Source organism: Sceloporus occidentalis, unplaced genomic scaffold (genome assembly GCF_023333645.1).
Source record: "Sceloporus occidentalis isolate IW3139 unplaced genomic scaffold, rSceOcc1.0.p SCAF_2, whole genome shotgun sequence".
NCBI lineage: Eukaryota > Metazoa > Chordata > Lepidosauria > Squamata > Phrynosomatidae > Sceloporus > Sceloporus occidentalis.
The window spans coordinates 247971709-247990053 of NW_028316982.1; the positions used below are offsets into that span (position 1 = coordinate 247971709).

General features: G+C 37.8%; 1 protein-coding gene across 6 annotated transcripts in view; it reads left to right on the forward strand.

Annotated features, from left to right (window-relative positions):
* LOC149319946 (exportin-4) overlaps positions 1-17159 on the forward strand; it is an 81020-nt gene extending 63861 nt beyond the window's left edge. For 5 of the 6 annotated variants that reach the window (XM_089512635.1, XM_089512637.1, XM_089512638.1 and 2 more), the window contains 6 exons: positions 2593-2773; positions 4102-4220; positions 5964-6094; positions 6837-6954; positions 8269-8361; positions 8877-17159. In XM_089512635.1, the coding sequence (XP_089368761.1) occupies positions 2593-2773; positions 4102-4220; positions 5964-6094; positions 6837-6954; positions 8269-8361; positions 8877-9074 (840 nt within the window). In that variant the 3' untranslated portion in view covers positions 9075-17159. The remainder of the gene's footprint in view (positions 1-2592; positions 2774-4101; positions 4221-5963; positions 6095-6836; positions 6955-8268; positions 8362-8876) is intronic. The other variant, XM_089512636.1, reaches the window with a different exon arrangement.
* Positions 17160-18345: the final 1186 nt, after the last annotated feature.

Genomic DNA, 18345 nt, shown 5'->3' on the forward strand with positions numbered 1-18345 from the left:
CCTGCTTTCTGTGGCAGTGGGGCTAAGAAAAAGGCTTCCAACAAAATACTTAAAGCCTGGGTGGCCTTGTATGGGAGAACATGGTATCTTAGGTAAACCTTTCCCCATGGACAACTAGCCAGTGAAGCTGTTCTAATAAGGCAGTAGTATGCTCCCTGTAACTTGCCCTTGTTGACAGTCTGCCCATATTTTGGAATAGTTGAAGTTTCTGAACATTTTTGTAAAGCAGCCTCAGGTCTGTTTTTAATTGTCATCAAACTTACGGATCAGCTTATGGTGATCCTATGAATGAGGGACCTCCATGAGGCCTTATCATCAACAGGTATGCTCAGATCTTACAAACTCAGGGATGTGCCTTTTTGATGTGATGTAATGTTGGCCTCTTCTTTTCCTACTTCCTTCTACTTTACAGAGCATTGTTATCTTTTCTAATGAGTAAAGTCATCTCATGATATGTTCAAGTATGATAGCCTTCACTTACTGTAACCAATTTGGCTTCTGTTGAGAGTTTTGGATCAATTTGCTCTTGGATTCATTTATTCATCTTTTTAGCAGTCTACAGTATGCACTGAACTCTTCTATAGCACCACATTTCAGATGAATTTTTTGTGTCATCCTGTCAACTTTCTTCACTCAGCACCACATAGAGCATGTTTGAGTAGTACAAACAGGATGTGAATATGGAAAGTATCACTCTTACCAGAGCTAATGCCTCTCAGAACAAATATACTTGGTGCATTTGACTCCACTACAGGTGTACTAGTCCTGTAACCTGAGTCTCCAGCTTCAAAACAAATACACAATTACACCAAATCTATCAGCCTGGGTTTACAAGGGAATGTGATCCTATCCTTGACTCCTGATCTGTGTTTCGACTGACCAGAAACACCTCTGTCTTGTTTGAACCAAGCCTCAATTACTTACTTTCATCTAGTTCATTACCAATATCAGTGGCTGATCTGTCCATCCATCACTTTATTTGATTCTTGCCTTTTGCTCAGGCTGTGACTCTAGGTGGCTTACAGAAAGAAAGAATACAATAATAATAATAAACTGTTTATTTTTATACCGCTTTTCCTCGAGATCAAAGCGGTTCACATCTACTAAAACTATGATATACAATATAAAAACATTTAAAAACTTTCAATTACAGTTACAGCTATTCAATAAAATTATCTAAAAACAACTATAAACTATCAAAGTATCTTAATCTAATTGGGAAATACTTTCTCTACACAGAGTCGGGAGGGTATGCTTGCTGGAAGAGATAGGTTTTCAATGCCTTTTTAAAAGCTTCCAGTGTACCGCTAAAGCGGATCTCTTCCAGGAGTGCGTTCCAAAGAGTAGGCGCTATCGCTGTATAAGCTCTTTGATGGGCTGTTGCCAGTCTCACCTTAGGGTGTTCGAGTAGCAATTTCCCCGTTGTTCTAAGGGTGCAGGGCGGATTGTGTAGAGAGAGGCATTCCCTCAAGTAACTCGGGCCCAAGCCATGTAGGGCTTTAAATAAAGGTAAATAAAACATTCATAGTTAAAAACACAAAATATCAACAGAATTAATCTCAATTAAAATTTACTTTAAAACAGATTTTAAAATGTAAAGCACCGTAAAAGTCTTCTTTGTTAAAATGAACCAGAACCACTTCTTTGAATTTAGATGGAAAAGAGACATAGACCTGAATCCAGTTAATGGTGATAATTTAGGTAAACCTGTTGAATCAGTGGGATTTACATAAGTGTTGACTCATCATTTAACAGTTGATTCAATGGACCTACTCTTATAAGTACTACCAATAGGACACATGCCATTCTGTTAGCAGTCATCAGCATACAGTCTAGATCCTATGTTTAGTTAACACAAAAAAATGCCATACACCTGCAAAAACAACACAAAAGGTTTGATAAGGAGTACAGCTTGAAGCTGCTAAGTTGAAATTCACATGCAGATTTGATGTAATGAGAGAGCTTGAAACTTAACTGGTAGTTGCTAACTCATTACAGGAAGTCATTGTCCCTCTTTGGGTGTTCACTAGTTTGTTGCTTTACCCATTCATTTTCAGGTTGGGTTGGATTCTGCTTTTGTACTGTACATAGAAACAACATGCATTCATCTACTGTATTGCTGACTGGATGGTTTCACTCTTTATATCCATCTCATTCCCTCTCGTTATGTGTAATAAATATATAACAACTACCACTTGAAAATAGCACTTCACATATTTGATAATGTGGGCTGAAGTCTGCAAAGGTTAATTCTATAATAACAGTTGTTAGTCTTCAAGGTACCATTGGACATGTGTTGTTTTTACTGCAAACAACTAACATGGCAACCTCTCAAAAACTTATTTGGAGTGAAATGAGTCAGAAACCCCATATGGTATTCTTGCGTAAAAGTAAACGTAATTTTGACATTATTAGGTTTTACAAGTGACAGCTAGGTAACATTCATAGGTGCCTGAATATGGCTGTGTGACATAAATGGTTTCTGGAGAGCAAGAGAGTTTCCTACAAAATGTTAGAGTGATAGAAATTGTAATCTTAAGCGTGTGATTATCATTACTAAAAAATCATTAAGATATCTTTTGTTTCTTTTAGTCTAAAGCCATGAATTTATATGAAGCTTGTCTGACCCTACTTCAAGTGTATTCCAAGAATAATTTAGGTAGACAACGAATAGATGTTACAGCAGAAGAGGACCAATACCAGGATCTTCTTCTCATCATGGAGCTTCTTACTAACCTACTTTCAAAAGAATTTATAGATTTCAGTGATACAGGTAAGAGGGAAACCAGAATTGGAAATGTCTTCAAAAACTTTACCTCATGGCACCTCAGTATCTGAAGGATCATCTGTTTCTCTTCAGAGGGCAGGCATGTGATGTCCAAGTCAACAGGGTCTTTCTTTTCTAGTTTGCCAGCCTTCTGGTCTTAATTTTAAGCTGGTGCCTAAAAACTGACGTTATTGACTTTACTGCCAGGATTCAATTTTGTACAGTTTCTGACAGAAGCTGTCACCAGTTCCAGGAAGTGCTTTCCCTTCTTGTGCAATCTACACTCACCCTTAGTAGGATAACCTGCTCTTCCTACCCCCAGCCCTCTGTGCCATTTAATATCCTGTTCTAGACAGTGGTCTCACTAGGGTTGGTGTCACCCAGTGCAGCAACTCATGGTATCACTCATTGAATTCCAGACACCATACGTAATCTTAGTAATGCTTTTTTGCACTAATGTTACTCATAAATAGTAATTCCCATATACTACTGAATGTAATTCTAATAGTTGTGACATAAACAATTAGCAAAATTAAAATTAGACCTTCAAGTGTAACTCTATGATTGTATGAAATTACAACATCATACACATAACATAAATGTATTCACATATACATAGTGAAGATTTGGTTAAAATGTGATGTTTTTAAAGAAATTTTTAAAAGAATATTTGGTTCTAGTGTGTCACAGCCCTCTAGAGTAGATACTGAAGGCAAACAGTGTTGACTGTTTAAAGAAATCACCTTCTCCTAGATCCTCTGATAAACATTTTCCTGTCAGCAGGTGTACATCCATGGATCTTGCCAATGAAATTACTGTAGGTGGAGGTGCTGCACTAGTGTGAGATAAAGTAGAAACATCAGGCACCTCTCTGTTTTAGAGCTCCCTTGCTTCCTTTCCATCAGATTGCTTTATTTTAATTCAGAGTCCAACAAATACTCTGATACAGAAATTACAATAATAAAAAAATTATACATTGCATCGTTATGTTGGAATTTTTAAAAATACATATATATCATGCAGTGTTTACAGGACATACAGAACTGGTATGTGTGTGATGTCTCTCACTGTACTATATAGTATCTCTGAAGAGAAAACTTGGTTGAGATTATTTGTAGTATGCAGAGTCAAGTTCAGCTTGGTCTTCCTGGAATGTATGTACTGAACTCCAGTTGCTTTAGTGTAATATTTTTAAATAGGATAAGTGCTCATTGCAGATATACCTTGCTCTTCTAAGGCTGAACTTTAGAAAGGGATTTTTCAGAAGCAAATGTGTGTGTGGGGGGGATTAATATGTCAAATATAAAATGTCTTACTGTATTTTTCCCCTTTAGATGAAGTATTCAGGGGGCATGAACCTGGGCAAGCCACAAATAGATCTGTATCAGCAGCAGATGTTGTCTTATATGGGGTGAATCTAATCCTGCCTTTAATGTCCCAAGACTTGTTAAAGGTAAGTGACAATTAATGCAGTCTTGCAAATTAGAAGATGATTTTGCAAGGCTACTCAGAACTTTCAGAGCTCTGGATATAATCCTTGCCAACCATAAGCATGTATTTTCTTCTACCACTTGCAAAGATTTGCCTTTGCCCAATCCAGTCATGGAAATTTTGCCCCCTTTCTTGAAGCCTAGAAGGATTTCCTTCTCTCTCTCTCCCTCCCTCCCTCTCCCTCCCTCTCTCTCTCTCTCTCTCTCTCTCTCTCTCTCTCTCTCTCTCTCTTTTCAGTTTCTATTTTTTGGAGGCAGGTATATCATATGCCCCTGAAAGGATTTCTGTAATAATAGATAACACTTTAAAAAAACTGTCTGAAGATTCCTTACCTTTGCTCCTCTCTAAGAACAGTGTAGTTTATTTTAATAATTTATGTTTATTCCCTTCCAGAAATTTGTTGTGTCATATACTTTTAGAACAACCTTACCAAACCAGGTACCCTCCATGTGTGGGACTACAGCTTCCCTCATCCCCATCCAGTCTGGCCAATGACAACCAGAGACATCTCCATCATTAGATCACGTTAACTAGAGACTACCCTGTTTTAGCACCATAGAAGATTGGCCTAAATCCAGTGGCAGATTTCTATTGACGAAATGTTTTTCCCACTGGAATTGGAAGATCAATTACTCCTCCCCACTGGTGCTGCCCTATGTACCACAACAGTCTCCAAAGAGCTTGAAAAATTCACTGGAACGTATTCTTATGTGACCTTGAAGGCTATGGATAGGAGAAGAGAGAAGAAAGTTCTGGCGCTGTTTTGCCATCATGGTATTGGATTGAAGATATAACTACATTATGCAATTGTACATTTCTTCTTGGGTTGTATTTTTTTCACCAAATAATCCCTTTACTGTGCAGTCATGCTGGCCACATGATCACAGAGTAGTCTCTGACAACACTGGCTCTTAGGCTTAGTAACGGAGATGAGCACCGCCCGCTATGGTCAGACATGACTTGACAGCCTTGTCAGTGGGGAATACCTTTACCTAATTCCTTTAGGTGATTTGTATCTACCATTATTTAGTAATTTTTATTCTTGAACTCTAGTTTTTCAAAATATTTTTTCTTGAGTAACCTGTGTTTTAGAACAGTATATACTCGTCTGTAAGTCTAAAAATGTATGCCCCAAAATTGACTTCCAAATCCCAGGCCGACTTATTTACAGGTCAGTATGGTAATGTCATAGCAGATTTCAGATTTCCCCATGCAGTGGGAAGATTGTTTCTTTTTCTCTTGCACCAAGCAGAAAGAGTCTTGAGTGATTAATTGCTTTTAAACAAACAGAGGCCCTCTTCTGCCTCTGTTAGCTGTTGCTGTCTGGGTGAAGACTGAAACCAAAATTGAAACAAACTGCCTCAGTTAGAGTCTCTCTTGCTGTATGCACACATACACACACTGAAGGAGCCTCCAATTTTATCCTTGACTTTTCTATGGATCATGACAAAATCCATTATTTTGGCCTCAAAATCTGACCTCAACCTATACATGAGGTTGACTTATAGTTGAGTATAAATGGGTAAGTTGGCACTGAGCTCAGACTGTAGTGTTTTGTATACAGTAAATTGAATTTCAGGTAAGAGGTATAAGAAGGCTGTGATATTTTGGTTGTGATTTTTCTAGTTTTTGTTGTTGCTGCAAAAATCTAAGAATATCTTTTAAAAGGTGCAACTGAAATTGATTTCTTTTCCCTTTTTTACAGTTTCCATCACTGTGTAATCAATACTACAAATTAATCACTTTTATTTGTGAAATATTCCCTGAGAAAATTCCACAGCTTCCAGATGACTTGTTTAAAAGCCTTATGTATTCATTAGAATTAGGAATGACATCGTATCCTTTGTGGTTCACTTGTGTGCAGTTGTTTTTAACTACGGAGAAATTAACTATTTTCCCCTTTCCCCAATTAAACATTATTTTAGAAGGGTTTTACACTCCTTAAGTGAAGTGTAAAACTGAGCTAAAAATTACAGCAACTGGGCAACATCCAGTGCTTGTCATTCTATGGATGGAACTTCTTTTGTCAAACAGAATTGAAAGGGAGGCCGTGTCATGCTAGAGACCCATTCATGCCCTCAGAACTTGCTCCAGAGAACTAGGAAACTTTTTGGTTCTGGTGTCTGGGCAACTCAGTCAGAGAAGAAAAAGCACTAGAGTGGAAAGAGCTGAGTCTAGTCTTCTCTGTAGGTTTGTTTTTCTATGCACAGTGGCTTTTCTGTGTGTGTGAAAGATTCTTTAAACTCAGCCTCTACAACCTTGCTCCAGCCTGTCCTAGATAAATGCAGCAGGTAATTATCTGTTTGAACTCTAAATTCTCCCTTCATTTTCTTTTAATTACAGCTGATTTGAAAAATTGAAAGGAATTGAATATAAGACATTTTCTGGAAATACTGTATACAATAATCTAAGAGTAGGGAAACACATTTCATCAAAGAACGTTGCATCTTGTCTTGGAATAATGTATAGCAAAATGTCCAGTGTAGAAGTCTTTTTGTTTTTCTCATGGCATTGTTCTGTTTCTATGGGCAAAATGAATAAAGAAATAAAATATAATTCCTTGACTTTGAATAATCAGAATGAGTTCTGATGTTTGCCAGCTCTGCTTAGAAGCTCTAACACCATTAGCAGAACAGTGTGCAAAAGCACAGGAAACAGATTCATCCCTTTTTTTAGCAACAAGGCACTTTCTTAAGGTAAGAGTGAATGTTCTGTATCTTACAGTCTTACAAATTGTGTCTTTATTACTCACTTGTGTCACAGACCAGCTTTGATAACTTTGACAAAAGACTACATGATTATGAGCTTTCAGGGCCTATTCATTTTATTCTCTACAGCTTCTAATCTATTTTAAGCATATAAATAGTAGAAGTTGATGAACCTAAAGACCTTGTTCCATTCTGAATGTAAGACAGTTGAACTATGACTTGGATCCAAAGAATCATGAGCTTAAGGAGGACATAAATTAAGGCTGTACCTGGATGGATACCTTGTGTTAGCAGAATATTTGTTACCGTGCAGTATCACGAGGAGATTTGTAACAGCATTAAAATGGTTAATAAGAAAAAATATAGGCTATATTATAGAAAGTATAATGACTCATCTTGAGAGGGAGTCTGTGAAAATGCATATACAAGAGCTTGAACAAACGTGTCTGTATTTTAGGTCACATTCTCACACAACACTCCTTGACCTATTAACAGCCCTTATAGCTTTGAAAGGGCAATATTCCTGAGCAGTAGTTACCTTTGGACCGCACTCAGTGATTGCTCAGATTAACACCATGTTGGAAATAAACCTTGCAGGCCCAGCCCTGCCATTAGATAAAGCAAAGCAGCCACCTCAGGCAGCAGGTGCTGGGAGCCAGGAAAGTGATGGAGTTATACAATGGCGGTTTACAGACCGCCCCTTTGGGGCAGCCTGTACCCGCCCCTTTCCCCGACGGATCGGGGCCTCAGCTGCCACAGCAGCAGCCCTGAGGCCCTGATCCACCACTTTTCCAGGCTGCGGGGAAGCGGCAAAAGGCTTCCCTGCGGCCTGGAAAGGGGTGTCCTTGGGGAAAGGGAGAAAGAGGCCACTCAGCCCCATTCTCCTTTGTGTCACTTTGTGTTCTCCTTTGTGCCGTGTAAAGGCTGCGCCAGCGACACAAAACCCAGAAGGAGCTCCAAAATGGAGCTCCTTCCAGCGCCGCGGAAAGGGCGCCACAGGCTCCGTTTGGAGGTGGCGCGGCCGTGACGTCCTAATGGCCTGTCTGGTCCAATATTCATTTCATTGAGTGACCAGCTAGCAGGACAGGAGTGCAGTCCCCAGCAATTGATACTGTCTCTGACACTAGAGGTGATATACAGCCATGTCAACTAGTTGCCTAAGGTCTGTATATGAATTGTTTAGGTACAGCACCATGAACACTTAATCTGATATGGCTTTTTTGAGTGGGATCTCTGTCTTTTCGCATAGAGCATACAGAAAAGAGTCTTTTGGGTTCTAAAGTGAAATGTTTTTAATTTCAGATGGTGTTTGATATGCTGGTACTACAGAAGCACAACACAGAGATGACAGCTGCAGCAGGTGAAGCATTTTACACATTAGTATGTTTGCATCAGGTACGGCATTCCATGTTTATTCTTATTATCACTTTCAAAGAACATAGCTGTAGTAAGTTGTGAAATGTTAATTGGTTTACTTCAGAGTAAAAAAATTATAAGGAATTAACTGTACTAGTATACAGATGCTACTTTATTTTCCTAATTTTCACCCAGAATATCCAATACGTATGTCTGTGTAGAATAATTCTAGCAATGGTAAGGATTCCCCCCTGCCCCTGGCTTCCCCATGCATGCAGCAAGTAAGAAATGGTTGCCAGTTTTCCTTTCCACCAACAATTACCTTGTTTGTGGCCTAAGGCAGGTTACCCTTTCCAGTCTTACAGTATCTCCCTCTGTTTCTGTTATAAGGAAAGAATCTTAACTTACCTCAAGTGCCTTTTTATAAGTATTACTGAGATAGGGTATGTGAAGTTCTTTGAAATGTACTACATAAATACTGATTTTTTTATTAATAACATTTGCTGTTGTTGTTACTTGGTTTCATTGTGTAATAATACCACTGTTCTTCACAGGCTGAATATTCTGAATTAGTTGAAACCTTATTATCAAGTCAACAAGATCCAATTATTTACCAGCGATTAGCAGATGCCTTCAACAAGCTTACTGCAAGCAGCACTCCGCCTACGCTGGACCGTAAGCAGAAGATGGCCTTCCTCAAAAGTTTAGAAGACTTTATGTCAAATGTTGGTGGTCTCCTCTGTGTAAAATAAACACCAGAACTGTATGCCTAACGTAGACCCTTTCTGCAAAATGCACTGAAAAAATGCTGAAAGCTGACTTAATCGTAATGCCTGTTTCTGGGTTTTTCACAGCCATCTAAGATTTTAGAGAGCCTGGAAGTTTTGATATACAGTAGGGCAGTGGAGTAGGAGATATCAACTCTAAAATCAGCTTCTGCTAAATGTGTTAGCCACAGTCTGTCATACCTTCTTATGTTGTACAGAATAAACAGAAAAACTGAAATCTCAAAAAGAATTCCACAAGTGCATACAGATATGGGCACCGTAAAAACAAGAACCAGTGCCTTCTCCCAAATAGCCTCAAATAATGACGATTCAGACTCTTAAAAGATTTTTCACTATCGCTATAAACCCTTCTAGTGTGTGATTTAGACACATACAGAACTCTAAAACAATCCTAAGCTTTATTTTTCCTCTCTGAAAACTGTGTGTGTAATCCAGTGAAGAAGAAGAAGAAAACCACCAAATGATATTTTTTAACTTGGGTTTAGTTTTTTTAGTTTGTTCGTTTGTTTTTACATCAACCTGGCGTTGCATGTTTGTGTAATACAAATTTCTACATTATATGCTGCTGCCCTAAAGTTCAAAAAGAAGAAAGGTGTATATTTTTGTTTGCCCTGATAATGAACTTTAGGAACTGTAGCCATTTCATTGCCTTAATTTAAAACAAATTAAAAAGAGAAGAGCTGATGTAAGTTAGATAAAAAGTCTAAGGCAAGCTTTTGCTCCTCAGAACTTGTTAATAATGTTGGCATTAAGCTGCCAAGTACCTGTTTGCAGCCTATGTGTGCTGAGAGTATTGTGTCCATGTGAGTTTAAAAAGAAGCTCATATGTAATTTTACTTTCAATTTCTGTTCATTCACACCAAGGCCATACACAAGTGCAGTGTATTTCTAGATTGAACTGTTTGCTGAAGCAATAATGTTTCAAAAAGTGTAAATTATTGATTTCTACAAACTTCTAAAAAATGTTGGGGCATTAGATTCAACGGCTAGAACATACTAGTGTCAAACTCTTCTAACCAAGGACCGTGCATGTTTGATTTCAAAATTCAGAATACAGAACTGTGGTCTGATTTTTTGCCAACCACATCAGATCCATGGTACTGTCTTCTGCTGCTCTGATCCCATTTGTTCTGTGTGCTGGCACTTTAAAGATTTAAGATTACCTATATGGTTTCATCCTTCATCCATCAAATAAGAGTCTGCCACGGGAACAAAGCGGCAGGAATTTAAGAATATAGAAAGCAGGGAATTTGCTAATAGTTACAAGCTAAACTAAACCAATGTAAATGCATATGCTGCTGATAAAAATGAACCATTTTAATGAAGGAAGGGGATAATTGGTCTTGTACTTCATACTCTGCAAGATCTGTACTATTGGATATGTCAAAGTAGTGACTTTATCATTTTATATTGGGTTGTATAAAAACACACATTTCCTTACAGCATCATGTTTGCAATTCTGTGCCATTCTTGAGCTAGTCATCTCAAAATTTAATCACATCATCTGGAATTACCTTTGTTTGAAATCTCTAGCATTATGGAGTATGATAAGGGTCCAAAATGTAACTTCTGTAATTCCTTCTCGGCAAGCTATGAACTTAGAAGTCAAGGGAATGCAACTGTTTGTGCACAACTTTTCCTCTCTCTTATGTCCCCATCATAAAGTGAAGACTGACTGGAGCAAGTTGTTTTCTTAAAAAAGACCAGACAGACTGATTACTGTGTGGCTCAATTCAGATCTCACTACCAACTAGCAGCTTGATCTCCAGGAAGGTGCTCCAGAGTCATGCATTCTCTCTTCCCCTTGCGTGCTTGGTTTCCCTCTTACACTTCCTAATCTGTAATTTGAAGCAGTAGTTCACCTGCACAATTGATGGTTACTGCTCACCATAGTTTGCCTCCAAACTAAAAACCACAGTTTGAGCACGAAGTACATTTCTGACAACAAGATCACAGTTTGGCCATGACTTCTGAACTGAGCCTGTCTTCCCATCCCCACCCCATCCCCATTCTTGGTTAATATTGTTTCATCTTTTTCTAAAATAGTGTTAGTGTTATGTAGAATGAGGAGATTGTTTTGGTTCCTACTTTTGTTTTAAACACTGAGTTCCTGTGGCTCCAGCAAAGCGTTTGTACTCTGATTATGATACATTCTAAGTATGCCCTTTAAAATAATTTGATAACGTTTAGATTTTTAAAAATAATGGTTTTCAAGCATTACCCACTATATTGAAGGTTGTTATAGTCAGAAAAAAGTAGGCAACTCTGTTTCCTGTATTTCGCTGAGAGCAATTAGATAACAGTTTGAATGGAACTGAGTTGTCTGTTATTGTACATAACAGCTCCAGCTTAGAAAACTGGTATCAATGAATCAAATTTCTGAATGGAAGCATTAATGATGTGTGAGTTTGCAAAATTCCTTTAAAAGTGGTAAATTCCTGCAAGGCAATAGTGAACATGGGCCAAGAATGATACCTTCCTGGCTGGCTGGCTTGAGGGAAAATCTGCCGGACATTGCTGCTGTGCAACATCCATTTGTTTTAGGCCTATTTGTTCCAGGTTTCTGTGCAGGTCAATGCAAAATGAATGGAACTTGTGTACAGCAATGTTTGAGGGATTATTTCTAAAACTAAGAGTTATCAAGGGTTATTTGTAATCTTAAATTTATTTCCTCGTTTTAAATGTATATTATATTAAAGGGACTCTGTCCAGTACATTTTTATCTGAAGTTTTGTAACAGTGATTTCTAAAAAAAAAAAACTTTCATGTTTTTGTATTTTTTAAAGTATGAAAAACTTTCTCTCTCATCCTTCCCTGTCCAGCATATTTACAGATGTCATGTTATATATCTTCACCTTCTGAATGTCAGCATTTTAACAATTTCAGAGAGATTGCAATAACTCTGGAAATCCATGTTGGTGTATATGCACCTTTCCCACACTGGAGAACTCTATTAGTTTGATTATGTCCATGTCTTTAAAAGAAAACAGTCTTTAATGGGATAACATGTACTTTTGTTAGTGGGGGCACAAACAAAGCCCATGGAAGTCAATAAAAACTTAAAGCGTTTCAGTTGGCAGTTAATTTAAGCCATGTGATATTTTTGAGAAATTGATATATTAACATAATAGCACTTGGGTTTTGCCACACATTAAAAAATTATAGAGTATACAGATAGATGTTTTTAAAAATGCTTGTTGATATGGCTGTGGAAGCCAGAAGAGTATAATGTTAACACAACTTAGCAGATATGGTGCTTTGATACATGGTGTGTTCTAATGATTGCCATGCCATCCCTGTTCCCTATCCACCTTTTCATCTTGGTTCAAGGTTAAAGTTCAAGCTTTCCAAAACATATATTCCAAACATTCATTTTGGGGATAAAGTGCTGTGATACTACCCCATCAACTGCTAGATCTTTAAAAGCATATACCTTGTAGATCATATTTTACTATATAGAGTATGCTAGACACATGAGTACAGGGAAATTTATTTGAAGCTAGAACTGTTATGCTTTTGATGATAAGTTTCTGCAATTTTCAGGACTGAGTAGAATTTGATATGGCTGATAAAAGACAGGAATTTAAGTCTGAACTTCTGTCTGATTCATGAAGAGTACTTAGTGTCAAAACAACTGTATTAATGTGTAGACTGACATGTAATAGCACCTTAATTTATAACTCAATTGAAAATCTGGAAATGGCAGTTGTAGTCTGAATTGGGAATTTTTAAAGACATGCTGCCTATCAAAATTTATTAGCACAAAATTTCTTTAAATTAAATCTGTTGTCTACTGTATTTTGTTTAGCAAATATACATTGCAGTGAGGGAAAAATCCAAATTTGAAATTGTAGTGTTTTTGCCCTTCATGAGCTTTATGAGAAGATGAGTGTTCCTCATGTGTGTCTTTATATAATATACCTGAAATAATATCTTTCAAGCTGTTAATTATGAAATGGCTAGGATCCAAGGGGCCAGTTGTGATGCTTGACAGGGAATTTTTGTCACAATGGAAATAAATTCCTGTTACTTCATCACCAATCAGCAATGCTGAATATTGTACCTTAATTAACCAGATATTTATAATAATAATGGTGATTAAGTTGGTTGTAAGTAGTACTGTATGTATTCGAGTCTCACCAAAAGGCAAAAGCTATGGTAGAATATAATTTGGAGGAGATAGCATTACATGTACTATCTTCATGCTACAAGTTGATAATTTGACTTAGAATCCTGATATATGATGGTAGTCCCTTGGAGACTATGAAAAATATTTTCATTTTGATAAGCTTATTTTGATATTTGTAGGATTATCTCTGAAACCTGAGATTCAACTTCACTAAATGCTCTCTTGAGAACTATCCTCTAAGTAGTACAAAATATGTGCAAAAATACTTTTCAGTCAAGCACAACATGCTTTTATGCCATTCTCCTGAAGGTGACGACCTTCTGTAGGTTGCTCCTCTTTAAGGGGTGCAGTGCTATATTCATTTACTTGGGAGTAATCCACCTGAATATGTATATATAAGATTGTGCTATAAATGCAACATGAAACATCATCTGAAAACTGCTATAGAATCTGATACCTTTCCTGGTTCAACCTAGTCTGCACTAAAGAAAACAAGATGGAAATGATGAAATTGCAGAAGTAGATGGCATACCCCATAATAAACAGCAACATCGCATTAGGATGCCATGGGCAATTTAGTATTATCTTTAGATACGTCAGAACACCAGAGATGATATTGAAGATTTTAGAGGTTTTTTTATTCATCTGCGATGGAGGATTCATTATAATCTCACTGTGATGCTTGGAAAATGGGTTTTTTATTGTTCTGATCAAAGAATAATGTTTAGAACCAAATTCTGAACCCAGTTTTGTAGTTATCCAGCCTTCTTTATGTGCCACTAGTGCAAGTGGTATATGCCCACCTGCAGTTGGTGTAATGTATTAAAATAAGCATTTGATATTGAGAGGGAACAACCATATACAATTAATATTCCAATATATAATTACCTTTCTACCAACATGGATGATGCTGTGATGTCCTATTCTGTGCAAAGCACCAGAAAAAACACACTGGAATTTTATTTTCAAATTACCAGAATAGTAATCACCTGAAAGTAATCAAGAACATTTCACTCAGCAATTTATGCATAATTTTGGTTTGCTTTATGTTAACAGTGAGGTCTGTTTAATGACCAGGGTGGTGGATGAATAAAAAGCCTTCATGCTTATTTTGTGTAGGTTGATATATATGTGTGTGTGCGCGCTCATGTACTACTGTGTGTGTATGTGCCTTCAAGCAGCCTGTCGACTGACGGCAACCCCATGAATTTCATGGGGTTTTCTTAGGCAGAGAATACAAGAGAGTCTCAGGTTTTTCATATTGCCCCTTATTTTAATTTTTTTAAAAACTGCAGGCTCCTGATGTCCAAGTGAAACAGCCTCCTCAGTAAAAACAATGAAACTAAAGTAATAGTGTTGCGGTTAAGCACTTTTGATTGGCAGTTTTTAAAATCAGAATTATTTTTTTGGCTGAATAATTAAGCTTCAGAGATTTGATTTTCATTTACAATAAGGTTTTTTTTTCTTTTAAAAAGCAGTGCTGTGATCATTTGAATTATATTTGAAACCTGCTCAGAAGTGTAGCATCATACATTTGGTGCTCCAAATTGTCAGTATTTTAATAGATTTGGGTTTGTTTGGGTTTGTTTTTTTGCTAAATGACTCTACAACTATTCTATTGCAGAAGAGTTTTAAGTGCAGATTACATCTCTTATTATTGTATCTTGTGTTGTTTCTACTTGAATACATATGATTCTCTCTGACCTGTCTTCAACTTTTAAGATGCATTGCATTGTTTTGGAGAGAGGGATTAAGCAAAAAGTGGCATTATTTAGCAGGCGTGTTGAAGCAGGGTGGTGGTTATTGCTAACAAGGCAACAATATAAATTTGTGATGTATCTCATTCAGCAATCCTGCTAGGGAATTTCATAGACAAAATTTGAAAAATATTTGGGTGAGTGATCTCCAATGGGTATTACATCCATTTGTCAAACCTGCTCTGTTTCAGGTATTGTTGTGTTTGCAATTCATTCTTTTTGATGAGTTCCATTATATTTAAAGAGCATTTTGTTCCTTTCGAACTCCTGTTGTATTTACCAGAAACATCGTAGGAAGATCTCACAAGATCAACACTACTACAGCAAATGCTTATATATTGTCCAACTATCCTAACAAAAGACTGTTCTGCTCAAGTACACTTGGACTGCCTTCAGGCTTTTATGCACTTTTGTGATGTTACAGCTGTTGGAAATGAATTGTCTTGCAAATATTTTGATAAATGCTTATGTATTAAACAAAAAACAAAACCTCACTGTCTCAGGAAAGCAAGTCACAATAGATACCTGTCTCTTCTTTTAACTGAAATATATCCCTCTATATTCTTTCAGAGAGCCAGATCATGTTCAAAAGTCAGAAGTGTTTATTTAAAAATTGGTTGGTGTTGTAACCTGGGAAACACCAGAAATCCTGCTTTTAAAACATTGATTCTCAAACGGTGGGGCAGAATTCCCAGGGGGCACAAGAGATAGATGCTCATAGGCAGTTGCTCAAAGGCAGCACGAGACTTGGCAGTCTTGATCCTTCTTCCTCTTCCCAAACTTTTTGTTCTCCCGGAGGGGAAGAGAAAGGCAGGAAGAGTGCCTTGAGCCTCTGCCTGAGGGAGGAGGAGAGCTATTTCCTTATAAAATGTTAAAATATAATTATACATGTATGTGTGGATGAAAATACGCACACTAAACAAACATTTTTATTCATATGTACTATGAGAGGCGCGATGTTCGCATGTAGATGTAAAGGTGGGGTAACACGGGTAAAAAGTTTGAGAACCACTGTTTTAAACTTTAAGTTTTGCTAATGCTGATTTCTATATTTGATTCCTATGCTTTTAAAACATAAGAACAAAGCAAAGGGAATCACAGTTGTGTATGAGATGTCTGTCTCTCTTGGGAAATTGTTGCTGAACAATCCTGTTTTGCTATTTAGGTGCATTTGTTTCTGGGTTTTTTTATTGATTTTGCTAAATATAGCTTATATATTTTTCTTCCTGTTTCTTGTGGTAACAAGCCAACTATTACTAGGTATGGAAGGGGAGGCTGGTTTTTTCAGTCCCACAAATTTGCTAGAACAATATATAGCTTGGTAGAATTGAAAATAACTTAGTAGGGGGATAACCTATTTTCACCTTTATTTGAATGGTTAGGATATGCTTTGAATGGAGTGGGGATAGTTCTTTATATGGAGCAGTATCTTGGGCCACTCACAGATACTAGCTTTCTTTGGAAAGTGGTGCATGTGTGCATCACCAGATTTATTCAGCTAGGGAAGAGGCTATGCAGCACTGGCAGAGGAGAACAGTAACCATCAGTCCGAATAAACAAGGGTGGTTTCCAGAATCCTGGAATTGCAGAGACTACTACAAGGTGGTTTAATTGTTGCTGAAAATGCTCTATATTATGTGATATGTGTGTGTATTTGTGTGTGTTGTGTTGTATACCTTCAAATTGTTTCAGACTCATGGCGGCACTAAAGTGGAGTCTTATTGGCAAGATTTGTCCAGGGGAAGGTCTGTTTTTATAGTCGACGTTTATTAGAACAGCTGTTCGAAACTGGGTACATATGTTCTGTGGAGGGGATTTACACTATTGCTATTAAATCCCAAATGGAGTGCAGTGAAAACTTATAATTAAAAGGAGGGATGGAAAGGGGGAAGTGTTTCTTATCTTGGCAGAGCATTTCAGGTTGTAAAGAGATGTATATCATTAAAAATAATAGAATTTAAAGATATAGTCATGTTAGTCTGTAGAATTAGGCCCGGAACAGATGGACCTTTGAGGTGCCCCACACGCCCAGCAGCCCTCGCATGTGACAAGGGTGCCACAGCTGCGGTGCACCCACCAAACACGGTGCATAACAGTGACATCGCAGCTGCACCACCCCAAACAGGGCAGCACAGCTGTGATGTCATTGCGATGTCCCTCGCACTTTGCGGCGTCGCAGCAATGCCACAAAGAGAAGCCACTTCCGGACGCTCCTTTTTTGCTCTGCAGTTGGTTGCTGCAATTTGGTTGCTGCAGTGCTCCTGCGGAGCAAAGAGGCACCGGGGAGGCGCCCCTTTCTGGCGGTGTGTACCCAGCCATAGAGGGTATATAGCACATTTGAGATAAACTGAAAGAAAGTTGGCAGCATAGCTTTCGCAGACTTTGGTCTACTTCCTCAATGCATCTGAGGAAGTAGACTTTAGTCTATGAAAGCTCATGCTGCCAACTTCTTTCAGTTAGTCTCAAAGGTGCTACAAGATCTCTCTACATATTAAAAAATACTGTAGTAGTCAGGTGGACCAGGTAAACTAGAGGTAGTTTAGTGGATAAGTTCTATTTTCAGTGCACTCTCAAGCAGAGATTTTGGTTATTGCTTAGATTTGTTGTCTTTCACTTCTACTATCACCTATTGGTTGCTTTCACCATACTCCAAATATGGTTTAAGTCAGTGGGTTACTGAAATGTCTATTCAGTACACATTCAACATAGCCCAGCCCATACTGTGTTATCAGCTGACAAATTAAGAGGGGTGTACTATCTTGTGCACAAACTGGTTTCTGAAACACTTCACAACTAGTGTACCTAAGAGACAGGTTTATGTACCTCCTTTGCTACACACCCCAACATCAGCTGAGTCTGAGGGAGACTTCAAAAACAGTTTGTGATATGCTCTGCAGATTTGTTCTTTAAGCCTTGCAAGATCATGTACAAGATATATGACTAGAATAAAGAATGCCTTGAGTCCTGCTTTAGTCAAATTCCGAGGGCATTTATTGAAAATAACCGTGATACGCTCCTATATATTTTAGCTAGATCTGAGTAAGCCTGATTCCTTTCCAATTTGCTTGGAATTTAGTGATGTGTGGCAAACCAAGGGAAGGCAGTTGGCTCAACGTATGTACATTTTGAAGGTAATTTTATTTTTTACTTTTGCCATTTGTTTTCTAACCCTCAAACAAGCCCTCTGGGTGGTTTATGAAATAATGTTCCCCAACAAAATGGAGCTTGCTTTCTTGCCTTTTCTCAAAACTCAGTAAATTCATATTCTAGAAGCGATTTGTAGGCCAACATCCCTTGAGAGTCTCACTTGGCATACAGTGGGTCTTTGGTATCCGCTGGGGTTTGGTTC